This window comes from Anolis carolinensis, chromosome 1 (genome assembly GCF_035594765.1).
Source record: "Anolis carolinensis isolate JA03-04 chromosome 1, rAnoCar3.1.pri, whole genome shotgun sequence".
NCBI lineage: Eukaryota > Metazoa > Chordata > Lepidosauria > Squamata > Dactyloidae > Anolis > Anolis carolinensis.
In genome coordinates, this window is record NC_085841.1 from 191836124 (window position 1) to 191849416 (window position 13293).

The window sequence follows — 13293 nt, forward strand, 5'->3', positions numbered from 1 at the left end:
AACAGAAGAACGGCTGATGGAAATCTGTGAAACGGTCGGGATGGACCAGTTAACTGTGCTGATTAAGGGGAAATCTTTGACTCACTTTAAGAAAGATTGGCACCAGTTTTCCCTGTTGTTTCAGATGTGATTCTGCAAAAGCCCTGGATGATCTCTGGAACTTTTGACTGGTTTGAGTTGAGGAACCTCCAAAAACCTATACAATTTTCTCAGAAAGGACATATTTCACTTTTCTGACAAGAAAAAATTGGTCCAAAATTGAAGAAATGTGAAAATCATTGGCAGTTCAGTGGAGTTGACAAAGCTTATAGTGGGCCTGCGAAAGGCTGCATACACGCTCCAGCCCACACAATCCCTTATCATGGGCTAGAGCGCATTCAAAGGCCAAATCTGTGGCAGTGTAAGCAGGCAGCAAATCCATTATTGTTTTCTGCAACCATTGCATATTCAGAGAACCATTCAGTGAGTTGTTTCAAGTGATCAGTGGCCTGTAAGAAGAGAACACAAACCACTTGAGAGCCTGCTGTGAAGACTTTGCATAGCAATTTGCAAATTGCTCATGTTGTTCTGACTTGGATGCTTTAGTTGATAAACGTCCCAGTGGATATAAGTCTGGTGCCTGCTTATTCAACAATAATGTTGGTACAGCCTGAGGATGTTGACAAGGTCCTTAGAAACATAACAGCCACCATTTGGGCACTATATCCTGGCTCTTCCTTTCTTATTAGAAGGACGGGCACAGGTTGAGTTGAGTGAAGAGAGTGATGAATACAATATGACCCCTTTATCTACAGATGTGATATCCATGATAAAAGGTAAAAGGTAAAGTTAAAGGTTTCCCTTGACGTTAAGTCCAGTCATGTCTGATTCTGGGGGTTGGTGCTCATCTCCATTTCTAAGCCGAAGAGCCGGCGTTGTCCATAGACACCTCCAAGGTCATGTGGCCGGCATGACTGCATGGAGCGCCGTTACCTTCCCGCCGGAGCGATACCTATTGATCTACTCACATTGGCATGTTTTCGAACTGCTAAGTTGGCAGAAGCTGGAGCTAACAGCGGCCGCTCCCGATGTTTGAACCTGGGACCTTTCAGTCTGCAAGTTCAGCAGCTCAGTGCTTTAACACACTTTGCCACCGGGGCTCCTTATATCCATGTATACTCCAAAAAACATCCCCGCCCCCAAAGTGTTTGTGAGCCCCTTTATGATCTCCAGTGTGATTCCATGTCATGCTTTCTAATGAATTATAGGCAAAATATAGGCTTCACAATTATCCATAGTTTAAGATATCCACAGCAGCAACAGGGATGGAATATATACCCCACAAAAACAGGAGATGTTCCACTTGATTTCTTTAAACCAGCGTTTCTCAACCTGGGGTCGGGACCCCTGAGAGAGTTGCTAGGAGAGTTCAGAGGGGTCGCCAAAGACCAGTATTTTCTGTTGATCATGAGGGTTCTGTGTGGGAAGGTTGGCCCAATTCGATCATTGGTGGGGTTCAAGGGACTCTTTTATTGTAGGTGAACTATAAATCCCCACAACTACAACTCCCAAATGTCAACGTCTATTTCTCAAACTCTACCAGTGTGCACATTTAGGCATATTGAGTATTTGTGCCAAGTTTAGTCTAGATCCATCATTGTTTGAGTCCACTGTGCTCTCTGGATGTAGGTGAACTACAACTCCCAAACTCAAGGTCAATGCCCACAAAACCCTTCCAGTATTCCTGTTGGTCATGGGAGTTCTGTGTGCCAAGATTAGTTCAATTCCATCATTGGTGGAGTTCAGAATGCTCTTTGATTGTTAACTACAACTCCCAAATGACAAATTCATCCCCCCCTCAACCCCACCAATATTCAAATTTAGGAGTATCGGGTATTTGTGTCAAATTTGGTCTAGTGAATGAAAATATATCCTGCATATCAGACATTTACATTACGATTCATAACACTAGCAAACGTACAGTTATGAAGTGGCAACTAAAATAATTTTATGTTTGAGTGTCACCACAACATGAGCAACTATTAAGGGTTCGCAGCATTAGGAAAATTGAGAACCATTGCTTTAGATCAAGTGTGATTCCAACAGGCCTAAAGAAATCAAGTGGAAGACTTCCTTTTTTATTAAGGTAGTCGAGTGTGTGTTTTTGTTCCAACGTCAGCATTTTTTTTGGAAGAAATTGATAACTTCACAGCTGTCCAATCACAAGCAATTGTGTCTCATTGATTTTAGCGAGATTGAGGCTATGCTTTAGAATTAAACATTATGGCATTGCATTTGACCTGCTATTTGTTGGAGTTGCAATGAAAAAAGAACTACCCATATTTACCCGAGTATAAAGTGCCATTGAATGTAATGCACACTTCAATTTTGAAGGTGCACATTACTAAAAAAAATGGATTTGCCGTCAAATGTAACATGCCCAATGGTGCAGACATAGTGTGTCAGGGAAGTAGTCAGCATGAATTAGGCATTTGGGAAGCCAAACCCCTCTGTCAGGCCAGTCTTGTGCAATTGCTGTCTTGCTAGATTATTGTAACGCACTCTACATGGGGCTGCCCCAGGAGAGTGTTCGGAAACTTCAGTTGGTTCAAAGGTCAGCTGCTAGACTGCTTATGGGAGCGGGATATAGAGAACTACTCCGCTCCTGAAGAGCTATTCTGGCTTCTGATTTGTTTCTGGGTGCAATTCAAGGTGCTGGCTTTAGCCTATAAAGCCCTAAATGGTTTGAGCCCAGCCTACTTGAAGGATCGTATCTCCTTCTACCAACCCACTCAAGCCCTGAGATCCTCAGGAGAGGCCCTTCTCTCGGTCCCACCACCATCGCAGGCATGTTTGGTGGGAACGAGAGAGGGGGCCTTTTCGGTGGTGGCCCCACGGCTCTGGAACTCCCTCCCTAATGAGGTACGATCGACCCCCTCCTTACTGGCCTTTTGTTCACAAATTAAAACTTTTTTGTGGAGCCAGGCCTTCCCAGACAAATGATAATAGGCACTGTCAGTTTGATAATAGTCTGCATAGTCAAAGCAATGGTATTCCCCATAGTAACCTATGGTTGCGAGAGCTGGACCATAAGGAAGGCTGAGCGAAGGAAGATAGACACTTTTGAACTCTGGTGTTGGAGGAAAATCCTGAGAGTGCCTTGGACCGCAAGAAGATCCAACCAGTCCATCCTCCAGGAAATAATGTCCGGCTGCTCACTGGAGGGAAGGATATTAGAGGCAAAACTAAAGTATTTTGGCCGCATCATGAGGAGATAGGAAAGTTTGGAAAAGATCACGATGCTGGGGAAAATGGAAGGAAAAAGAAAGAGGCCGACCAAGGGCAAGATGAATGGACGGTATCCTTGAAGTGACTGGCTTGACCTTGAAGGAACTGGGGGCGGTGACGGCCAACAGAGAGCTCTGGCGTGGACTGGTCCATGAGGTCACGAAGAATTGGAAACGACTATGCGACTGAGCAGCAGCAGCATTTGATAAATAACCTCAGTGGCCGGAGGTTATGGATCCCTTTAAATGGTGCTTGTGTAAGACTTAACTGTTTTATATGATATGTTAAATTGGGTTTTTATATTGGTTTATGATGTTTTAGCTGGTTATATACTGTGTGTGGATGATGCCTTCAACACCTCCCTCTCAGTTTTGAAGGCCTCATGAATGAAGCCAATTGGGAACTGCGTAGGACTGAGCCTCAGGGGGTTGGTGGGCGTGACACCCCATGGGCTGCCTGGGAGGTAGGATGTGCAGCCAGGCCCAAGCCCAGAGGGAGGTGGAGAGGGCGATGCTTCTTGCACCTTTGGCCAGAAAGACCTGAAGACTAGTAGCCCCTCCCCAGCTAAACAGCAGGAATGATCAGGTCAGCAGTCGGGCACTTCTCATTTTTCTCTGGACACCACAGAGCTCGGAGGCCACCTTGCCTGTCTTTTCACACAGGTGGGTTTATATGTGCAATTCTAACACGCCATCAAATCTAACGTACACCTCAATTTTGGTGATGTAATTTAGCCAAATAAGATGAGCATTAGTAAAGGTAAAGGTTTCCCCTGATGTTAAGTCCAGTCGTGTCCGACTCTGGGGGTTGGTGCTCATCTCCATTTCTAAGTGGAAGAGCCGGCGTTGTCCGTAGACACCTCCAAGGTCATGTGGCTGGCATGACTGCATGGACCGCCGTTACCTTCCCGCTGGAGCGGTACCTATTGATCTACTCACATTTGCATGTTTTCGAACTGCTAGCAGGAGCTGGGGCTAACAGCGGGCGCTCACTCCACTCCCCGAATTTGAACCTGGGACCTTTCGGTCTGCAAGTTCAGCAGCTCAGCACTTTAACACACTCAGACACCGGAGGCTCAAGATGAGCATTAGACTCGAGTAAATATGGCAACATCGTAGCTACTTTTGTGTAACAAATAATATGTACTTCTTACTTTGCGGCAGGGGAGACTGAAATGCTATGGGGGCATTTTGTAAGCATTGCACCCACATTTCAAAGATTTTTTTGTTGGAAAAAAAGAACTAGAAGGAAATAGAAAACTAGCTAACGATACAGTGAACAATATATATGGCTTTGGTCCAGGTAATTTGAAGTATCATATCTTTCTTTATGAACAAATGTGATCCTTTGTGGAGGGTTCCCATCAAATGCTCAAGCACGTTTGATGGGAACAAGGGAGAGAGCCATGTCAATGGTTGCTCCCAGACTTTGGAACTCTCTCCCTAGAGCAGTGGTTCTCAACCTGTGGGTCCCCAGGTGTTTTGGTCTACAACTCCCAGAAATCCCAGCCAGTTTACCAGCTGTTAGGATTTCTGGAAGTTGAAGGCCAAAACTGCCCCAGAGAGACCAGGAGTGCTCCTTCTCTGCTGACCTTCCGCAGGCAAGTCAAGACCTTTCTGTGCCAACAGGCATTTGGGGGAGGATGAGGTGCACACCGCTGGGGAGGTTGTGAATGGGTTTTAGATGTAATTTTAATTATATTTTACTTGTATTTTATCTTTATAACACAGACTAATATTTAATTATTTATTATTTTTTTATTTGCTCTAGCTCAATCTGACATCAAATTGTGTGGTTGTGAGTCTCCACGGGGAGAAAGGTAGGGTATAAATAAAAATAATACTAATATTAATAATTTTGGTAGCAATAGCAATAATTACTTTGGGAGCACTTTAAAAAAAAATCATCCTCCAGCTGAGGCATTGAACAGGTAATTATTAGGATAGAAAATGCTTCTTCCTTTTTTTATTTTCCAGTTTACACAAATTAACACATGTCACCGTACATCTTGATTGTTAATTTAAACTTTATGTGCCAAGCTGGATATATAAATGGAAACTGGAATCGGAGAAGGTGCTGTATCGACAATCTATCTGTTGAGATATTTCTGGGATGGTGCATTCACATATGCAAGAGCACCACTATTGTCAACGGATGAGTTTGTATGTGTGAAATCATACACAGACACAGCTATATTGCCTTGGGGAAAAGCATGAAGCTGATACCAGAACCACTATGTGGAACTTGAGTTTCCCTTTCCTTGCAGTTCATCAAGGAAAGGGATTTTTCTAATTTTCTTCTTAAAGGAGCATTTTGCTCAACAGAACTCTATAGAGTTGTGGTGATTTTTTTAACGCAGAACTTTTATATAAGGGGAATGCTACCCATCGAATGCACAATATATTCTGTTCACTGAATGAGGATAAGTTGTCTTGTTGGATCAATTGACTTTCCGTATAGCAAGGATGGATGCTGGTGCTTGGAAGACAGATCTTCGTTCAGTTTTACATTCCTATAATAAATTTGTACTTGGCAGCTAAAAACATTGTTTATCTTATACTGGCCAACTCTCACAATTTCCAATAGATACTCTTTCCACATAATGTGGTGTGCATGAAGATTTATTTCCACATTTTAAATTTCTTTCATGAGGCTGGAAATATTTCTCCTTATATATTTCCCCACAAAGTGGTCATTATAGGAAAAAAAATAAAGTTATTCCTCAAGAAATACGCAAATATTTATCAAATATTTTTAAAAACCTTGATAGATATATGTCTTACACCAGTGGTTCTCAACCTGTGGGTTCCCAGATGTTTTGGTCTTCAACTCCCAGAAATCCTAACAGCTGGTGAACTGGTTGAGATTTCTGGGAGTTGTAGGCCAAAAACACATGGGGGGCCACAGGTTGAGAACCGCTGCCTTATACCCTTCCAAAACAGGAGATATTAATGATGATTCACTTCTTATCTGAATATGGTGAAAAATTCTAAGCAAACGTTCTCTTTAAATATTTTATTTGTTTATTTGCTTCATTTGTATCGTGCTTTCCCCTCAATAATGGGACTCGGGGCAGTTTTTGGATTCATTCTCAAAGCATCTCTTCTCTGACCTTTGTGAAAATTGGCATTATACTGTTCTGTGAATCAAAGATAATACATTTTGTGAAGCAAGAAATTCTAATAATATGGTGTCGCGCCATATCCACATTTAGAAAATAAAAACCTGTGCAATTCTCAAGCAAATTATTTCTTTCTGAGTATTGCTCAGTGTGGAATAACTGTCAATTCCTTCTTATTTTAACAAAAGTAGAACATGCTCATTAATATATATAATATAAGAATATATATGATCATGCCCTTGTTTTATTCGTATCGTTATAAACATGTTTCATCATGATTGATATCATCCCTAATGTTTTTGTTGCCTTTGGAAACATTTAAAATGTTAAGAAAACATCTCCATAAACCAGTTTTGCATATTTATACCTTGATAATATATAAAACCAGTGAAAGCAATTGCAGCTCAGACACCTGAGACCATGTAAATGAGCTTCTTTAAGACTTCTTATATCAGTGGTTCTCAGCCTGTGGGTCCCCCAGATGTTTTGGCCTTCAACTCCCAGAAATCCTAATAGCTGGTAAAGATGCCTGCCATAGATGTGGGCGAAAAGTCAGGAGATAATGCTTCTGGAACATGGCCACACAGCCCGAAAGACATACAACAACACAGCTGGTAAACTATCTGGGATTTCTGGGAGTTGTAGGGCAAAAACATCTGGGGACTTCAGGTTGAGAACCATTATCTCATATGCTATATATATCAGTTGTGAGACAGCATGTTTTAGGAGTTGGACTAGGACCCTGGGGGACCAGAGTTTAAAACTTTGCTCAGCCATGGAAGTCCACTGAGTGACCTTAAGTAAGTTCCACTTTTTAAACCAAAGAGGAGACAATGACTGCCCACCTCTGAACAAATCTTGCTACAAAAACCCTGAGATGGGGTCACCATAACTTGGAGTCAGGCAGAATGCACATAATAAGAATAGCAACATATAAACTATATCAAACATTTGTGCCATCTTCATTAAGTGGCATTCAAGCGGCCCTAGTATTTTAAGCAGTACATTTATTTAAGTGATCATGTTGTGCTCTGTGCTCAAATCATAATCCATTAAGACATTTTCTTGGTTGGTTTTGGTTCTAAAGCATATTTCCTTTAACGCACAAAACTCAATCAGATTATTTTACAAAACCTCTTTTCCCATGTCATGTTACTATAACATATAACATCATAACATCATCTAGTATAGCTGTGATATTACTACTTTTAAAAAGCTCCACTATATCCAAAGTGACACATAAGCAGGAGTGACAAAGGTGATGTGAAGTGCAGTGAAAGATGGCCTGTTGCTGTTGTCTCCGGTTGTGAGAATTAAAGTCCAGTGAAGTCAGTGTGCGATGTACTAAGTGAACAGCCAGTGTGCAAGTGATACAACCAAGAGGAGGGCACAGAGGACTATCCAGTTTATTCTTTGTATAGGTGGCCCGTTACCTTTCACATGGAGGATGGCACTTGAGGAGACTGTGCCACTAGAATTTTTTGCACGAACCACATAGAGGCCAGCATCTGTGTCACACACCTTCTCAATGAACAAAGTATGCTTCCTGTCCTTGTGTAAGAGCTCTATGTGCTCATCTCCAGTCAGTTTCTGGCCCTTCTGGAACCTGAAGCAGAGAGTCAGTTTTCAGATCAGGTTAACATGAATGTTGGTGGAAGCAAAACAATTTGTGATGTCAAACATACACTTACAGATCACAAAAAACAGCAGTCACTACCAGTGAATCCCTAAAAAGGTAAAGGTTTTCTCTTGACATTAAGTCTAGTTGTGTCCGACTCTGGGGGTTGATGTTCATCTCCATTTCTAAGCCGAAGAGCCGGCGTTGTCTGTAGACATCTCCAAGGTCATGTGGCCAGCATGACTGCATGGAGCGCCGTTACCTTCCCGCTGGGGCGATACCTATTGATCTACTCACATTTGCATGTTTTCAAACTGCTAGGTTAGCAGAAGCTGGGGCTAACAGTGGGAGCTCACCCCACTCCCCAGATTCAAACCGCCAACCATTCGGTAAGCAAGTTCAGCAGCTCTGGGGTTTAACCCACTGCGCCACCAGGATCCTTATATTTTGATATTTTAAAAAGTGTTATTTAAAGAGAGGGGAAAATAGATAAAAGAAGAGATGAAACAGAGTCCTAAATCCATAAATATGTGTTCTTGAAGCACTTCTAAAGTGATCTTTGCTTGTCTCCAGAAAGATCGAAGCAGAACTAAAATTTCATTTATATGAAAAAATCAATGTTACATCCAATTCCACCCAAAACAACAAGAGAAACCAGGAGCTGAGATTCAATTTCCTCCTGCATACTGAATTAATTACATTTATTCCTGACTTATACTTGCTAAATAGAGAGGAAAATCAAGCTTCAGAACCAGTATCTGTGGTTTCATTTATCCAAATTTGACAAAATATATCCTAGTCTAGGCGTTTTATAAATCCTCCAGTACATCTCTGCTATTCTTGGTCCAGATTTCACTAAGGCAAAGGGAAAGTTTTCCTCTGATACTGAATTCAATTGTGTTCGACTCTGGGGGTTGGTGCTCATTGCCATTTCTAAGCTTAAGAGCCAGCATTGTCTGTACATCTCTAAGGTCATGTGGCCGTCATGACTGCATGGAGTGCAGTTACCTTCCTGCAGAAGCGGTACCTATTGATCTACTCACATTTGCATGTTTTTGAACGGCTAGGTTGGCAGAAGCTGGGGCTAATAGATGGAGCTCACTCCGCTCCCTGGATTCGAACCATTTCACTAGAGTTCACTATTATCTGCAGTTTCACATACCCATACAAAGTCTGGGAATGCCTCCTCTGTAGATGTGGAGGTCGTCCTGTATTGATGTTTGACCTTGGCTCTTGTAATGAAGTTTTTCAAATAAAGTTTTTTAATAAAAAGGTGCTATGCTTCTTGTGCTCAGGCAAGAGGTCAGCATCCTTCTCCCAATTATAATTATTCTCTGCCTTTGAGAAAGGGATTTTTTTTTTATCGTGTCAGAAGCAACTTGACAACGTACTGCAAGTTGCTTCTGGTGTGAGAGAATTGGTCGTCTACAGACATGTTGCACAGGGGATGCCCAGATATGTTAGCTGGGAGGCTTTCTTCATGTCCCCACAAGCTAGAGATGACAGAAGGGAGTTCATCCCATCTCGCGGATTTGAACTGGTAACCTTCAGGTTAGCAACCCAACCTTTCAGGTCAGCAGTTCAGCCGGCACAAGGGTTTAACCCATTGCACCACCGCAGCTCCAGAAAGGGAAATGAGTGCCAGTGATCATCAGCATTCAGTAATGGCTGGGCAATATGAAAACAACTGATAGAATGAAGAATGTAAAGTCTTGCTAAACAGTGCATGGTACATCTGTGCAATTTCATCCTTGACTGACCTCTTTTTTTAATGGTTTGAAGATAACCCACCACAAATGCTGATTAACAAATGCTAGTGATAAAAGTCGGGATAGAAGGAAGATGTATTGATCACTCATTCACTCCTACCCACCACCTGCTATTTAAAACCACTTTTATGGTAAGAAAATAAAGAGCATTCAAGCTAATTACTTTCAGTTACTATTTGCCTGCTTGAATGTTATCTTGGATCTATTAGTGTCATTTAAATATAGAATTCTTGTTATGAGTTTTTCTATGAAAAGCAGGCTTTATTGCCACCAACATTACAGCACAATAGGTTCCAGACTGGGTTTTTATTGTTAAAATCCTTTTTTAAACTGCATTCATAACACTGTGACTTCAGGAAGATCATTCAGTCATAAAAAGTTTATTTCGTTTATACTTTGACAAACCTGCAATAACCTTTTTTGTATTAAGTAAAATTGCCTAAGTATTAAACTTTGCCTAAAGCTGGTAGCAACATTATTCCAAAGGGAAGATGACAGCATTTTAGAAGGAAAAAAAATGAAATTTTAAGAACGGGTTAGTGACCAAAACCCAACACAGTGATAGGTTTTAATTGTTTAATTTGCCTGTCAGTTAAATTCTAATTATCAGATTTTATTCAGCATGGTTAGTTTGGATTTCAGAGCTGTTTTACACACTTAAAAAGCTATTTTCCCTTCTCTTTGTCTGTCTAGTTCAATTTTCTTCCTGCACACAATGCTAGAAATTATAGAAACAAAGTGAAATATTCAGAGTATGCACTGCTGTAAAAAAAAAAAAAAGGGGGGGGGCTGTGACATGTGATTTTTATAAACTTCTCTAAACCCTAAGCTAAAATGAACCACAAACTCCAAAGCATCTATTTTAGGACAAAAATTGATCAGTGTCCCTTGTTTACTCCCTCCTTCCTTGGTCTCTTGATTGGAAGTAAAATAATGCCTTTTGTATGACTTTTACCAAATACCAGAATTCCAAATGTTTGTTTGTAAATACATATATAACAGTAGAGTCTTGCTTATCCAACCTTTGCTCATCTAACGTTCTGTATTATCCAACGCAGTCTGCCTCCCGTCCGGATCCACAGCTATTTCTCTAGATAGGCAAGGATCACAATTTTTTTTTTTTTAAAAAAAAATCCTCACAGGATTGAACTTTTTACGGATTTAACTTCCAACAATGTTGTTACTGTAAGTTCAATTTTATGCAATTCTATCTTTATTTGTAGTCGATTTTTAGTAGTTAATGATTTTGTAGTCAATGTTTTCAATACATTGCGATGTTTTGGTGCTAAATTCATAAACACAGTAATTACTACATAACGTTATCATGCACTGAACTGCTTTTTCTGTAGATTTGTTGTAAAATGTGATGTTTTGGTGCATAATTTGTAAAATCATAACGTAATTTGACATTTAATAGGCTTTTCCTTAATCCCTCCTTATTATCCCACATTTTTGCATATCCAACGTTCTACTGGCCTGTTTATGTTGGATAAGCGAGGCTCTACTGTATGTATATATATGGCTGCTACTGGATCTCACAAGAATATTCCCCATAAATATAGAGAAATTTGCTTCCACAGAGCAAGCATGGTGGAGTGGTGTGAGTATAGGATTGGGAATCCAGAAGACCAGGTTTTCTATCCCTGATTGGCCAAAGAAACTCACAGGGTGACCTTGGGAAAGTCACATACTCTCAACCTAAGAGAGGCAGACCTCCTTTCAAGACATCTTGCTGTGATAGCCTTGCCTTAGGGTTTCCATAAGTGGGAAATCCGTTGAAGGCATTTGTTATCACCAACAAATGTTTTAATCAATTACTCCCAAAAAGGTATAATTTACAATTTAGTTTAGTTTTTTTTTATTGCATGTGGCTTTATGTTAAACCAGAGGTCTGGGTCCAAAAAAATATCTCCTTTCCTCATACTTAGGCCTTGCCAGGAGTGAGCCGAAGTGTTTTAGCCACGGCAAATCCTGGGTGGACATACATCCAACTTGGGTAAACATAAAGGCCAGAACAAAGTAAAAAAAAACAAACTTCACTTTCTTCTCAAGTTTGTGGCCAAGGCAGACATTGGTCTGCAAATTGTGAAATTTAGCCACATGGTTAGAAAATGATTCTGACTGATTTTTAAGTGACTGGAATGTCTTGTCGTCAAAGAAACATGTCCCATTTTATAGCATACTTAAAATATTATTTCAAGTTGGATGTCTTTCAATAACTTATCGTGGTCACATTTGGGACTTACGTTATATAGACATGACAATGATCAATTTGGATTTCAACTGGAAATGTAAAAAAATGTGGAAATGTGATGTGATATGCAAATGTCACTCTGATTCTCACACTGGTGCCCAGATATATTCGACCCAATAGGGATTTCTCTATGTATATTTAAGTTTTATCATTATAAGCTACCCACCAGGTCAGTGTAGGCTCTGGGAATCCCGTTACTTCTACTTCCAAAGTCACCGGAGAACCTTCCATGACAGTTACATTAGACAGAAGCTTGGAGAAGTTAGGCGCCTGTCCAGATAGGCTGACCATGCGGTTCTTTTCAGATACACTTTTAATCTCTTCTCGGGTGACCATCTGCCTCTGACAGCTTCTGGTGGCGTCTGATTGAAACAGGAGATCTGAGAATGTATTGGATGAAGCATGCAGCCTATCTTGGTTTTTAGTAAAGTTATTTATGCCATGCAATTGCCTCTGTGCTTCTGTCATGCCTTTGTGAAGTTTATGGCGTTGCAAATGGCTCTGGCACACTTCACTCGTCATGCAATAGGAAGACTTGGTCTTGAGCGTGCAGGGAACAGGGCTGGCTTCAGGCATTTCTGGCGAACTATGAGCAACGGGGGATTCCACTTTGCATTCTGAATGGTAACTTATGGTCGAGGAGGAAAATCTATCTAGCTCATCTGATATACATTCCTTTCTGTGACCAGGCACGTCACCATAAGCAGCGGAGGTTAAGGGATCAGATTCACCAGCCATTCTTTTACTGCCAGCATTTATCGGCATTTGCACAGTATAAGAGCTGACATGCAGACCCCGCGAGCTACAGCAAGGTGGCTCTTCTAGATCTGTTTCAGAATGCAGAAGATTGGATTCTGGCGTCTCAGAAAGCGGAGGCAAAGAGATATCATCGGGGGATATACACTCATATTCATCGTCTCCAGAGGGCATTTCTTCTGCCAGGAATTCAGCCTGAAAGCTATCCTCTTTGGCAGAAGGCAAGAGTTCGGTGTCCTTTGAAACAGAATCCTCACCAGCCGGACAGATAACTGAAGTATCAGCCAAAATCTTCTCTTCCTTAAAAACAGAACAAGAGGAAGGGAGGAGACTCAGCACAGTTTACAGATTTTTTTGTATGTTTATGATAATTTAATTCCTGAAAGAACAATACCAGCACAAATAACATGGTGTATCGGTTGCTAGTAGAAACAATTAGTTTACAGTTTCTCCATTGCAAAACCAAGCTTATTGTTTCTAGGCATTTCATTTTGCCCAGTAAATATAA

General features: G+C 41.0%; 1 protein-coding gene across 6 annotated transcripts in view; it reads right to left on the reverse strand.

Moving 5' to 3' along the window:
- Positions 1–13293, reverse strand: part of ccdc141 (coiled-coil domain containing 141) — a 192447-nt gene that overhangs the window by 22397 nt on the left and 156757 nt on the right. For 4 of the 6 annotated variants that reach the window (XM_062962957.1, XM_062962973.1, XM_062962964.1 and 1 more), the window contains exons 24-25: positions 12196–13085; positions 7822–7994 (exon numbers count right to left, since the gene is read on the reverse strand). In XM_062962957.1, coding sequence (XP_062819027.1) covers positions 7822–7994; positions 12196–13085 — 1063 coding nt within the window. Of the gene's footprint in view, positions 1–6267; positions 6407–7821; positions 7995–12195; positions 13086–13293 lie in introns of those variants that run through there. The other 2 variants (XM_062962994.1, XM_062962979.1) reach the window with 2 other exon arrangements.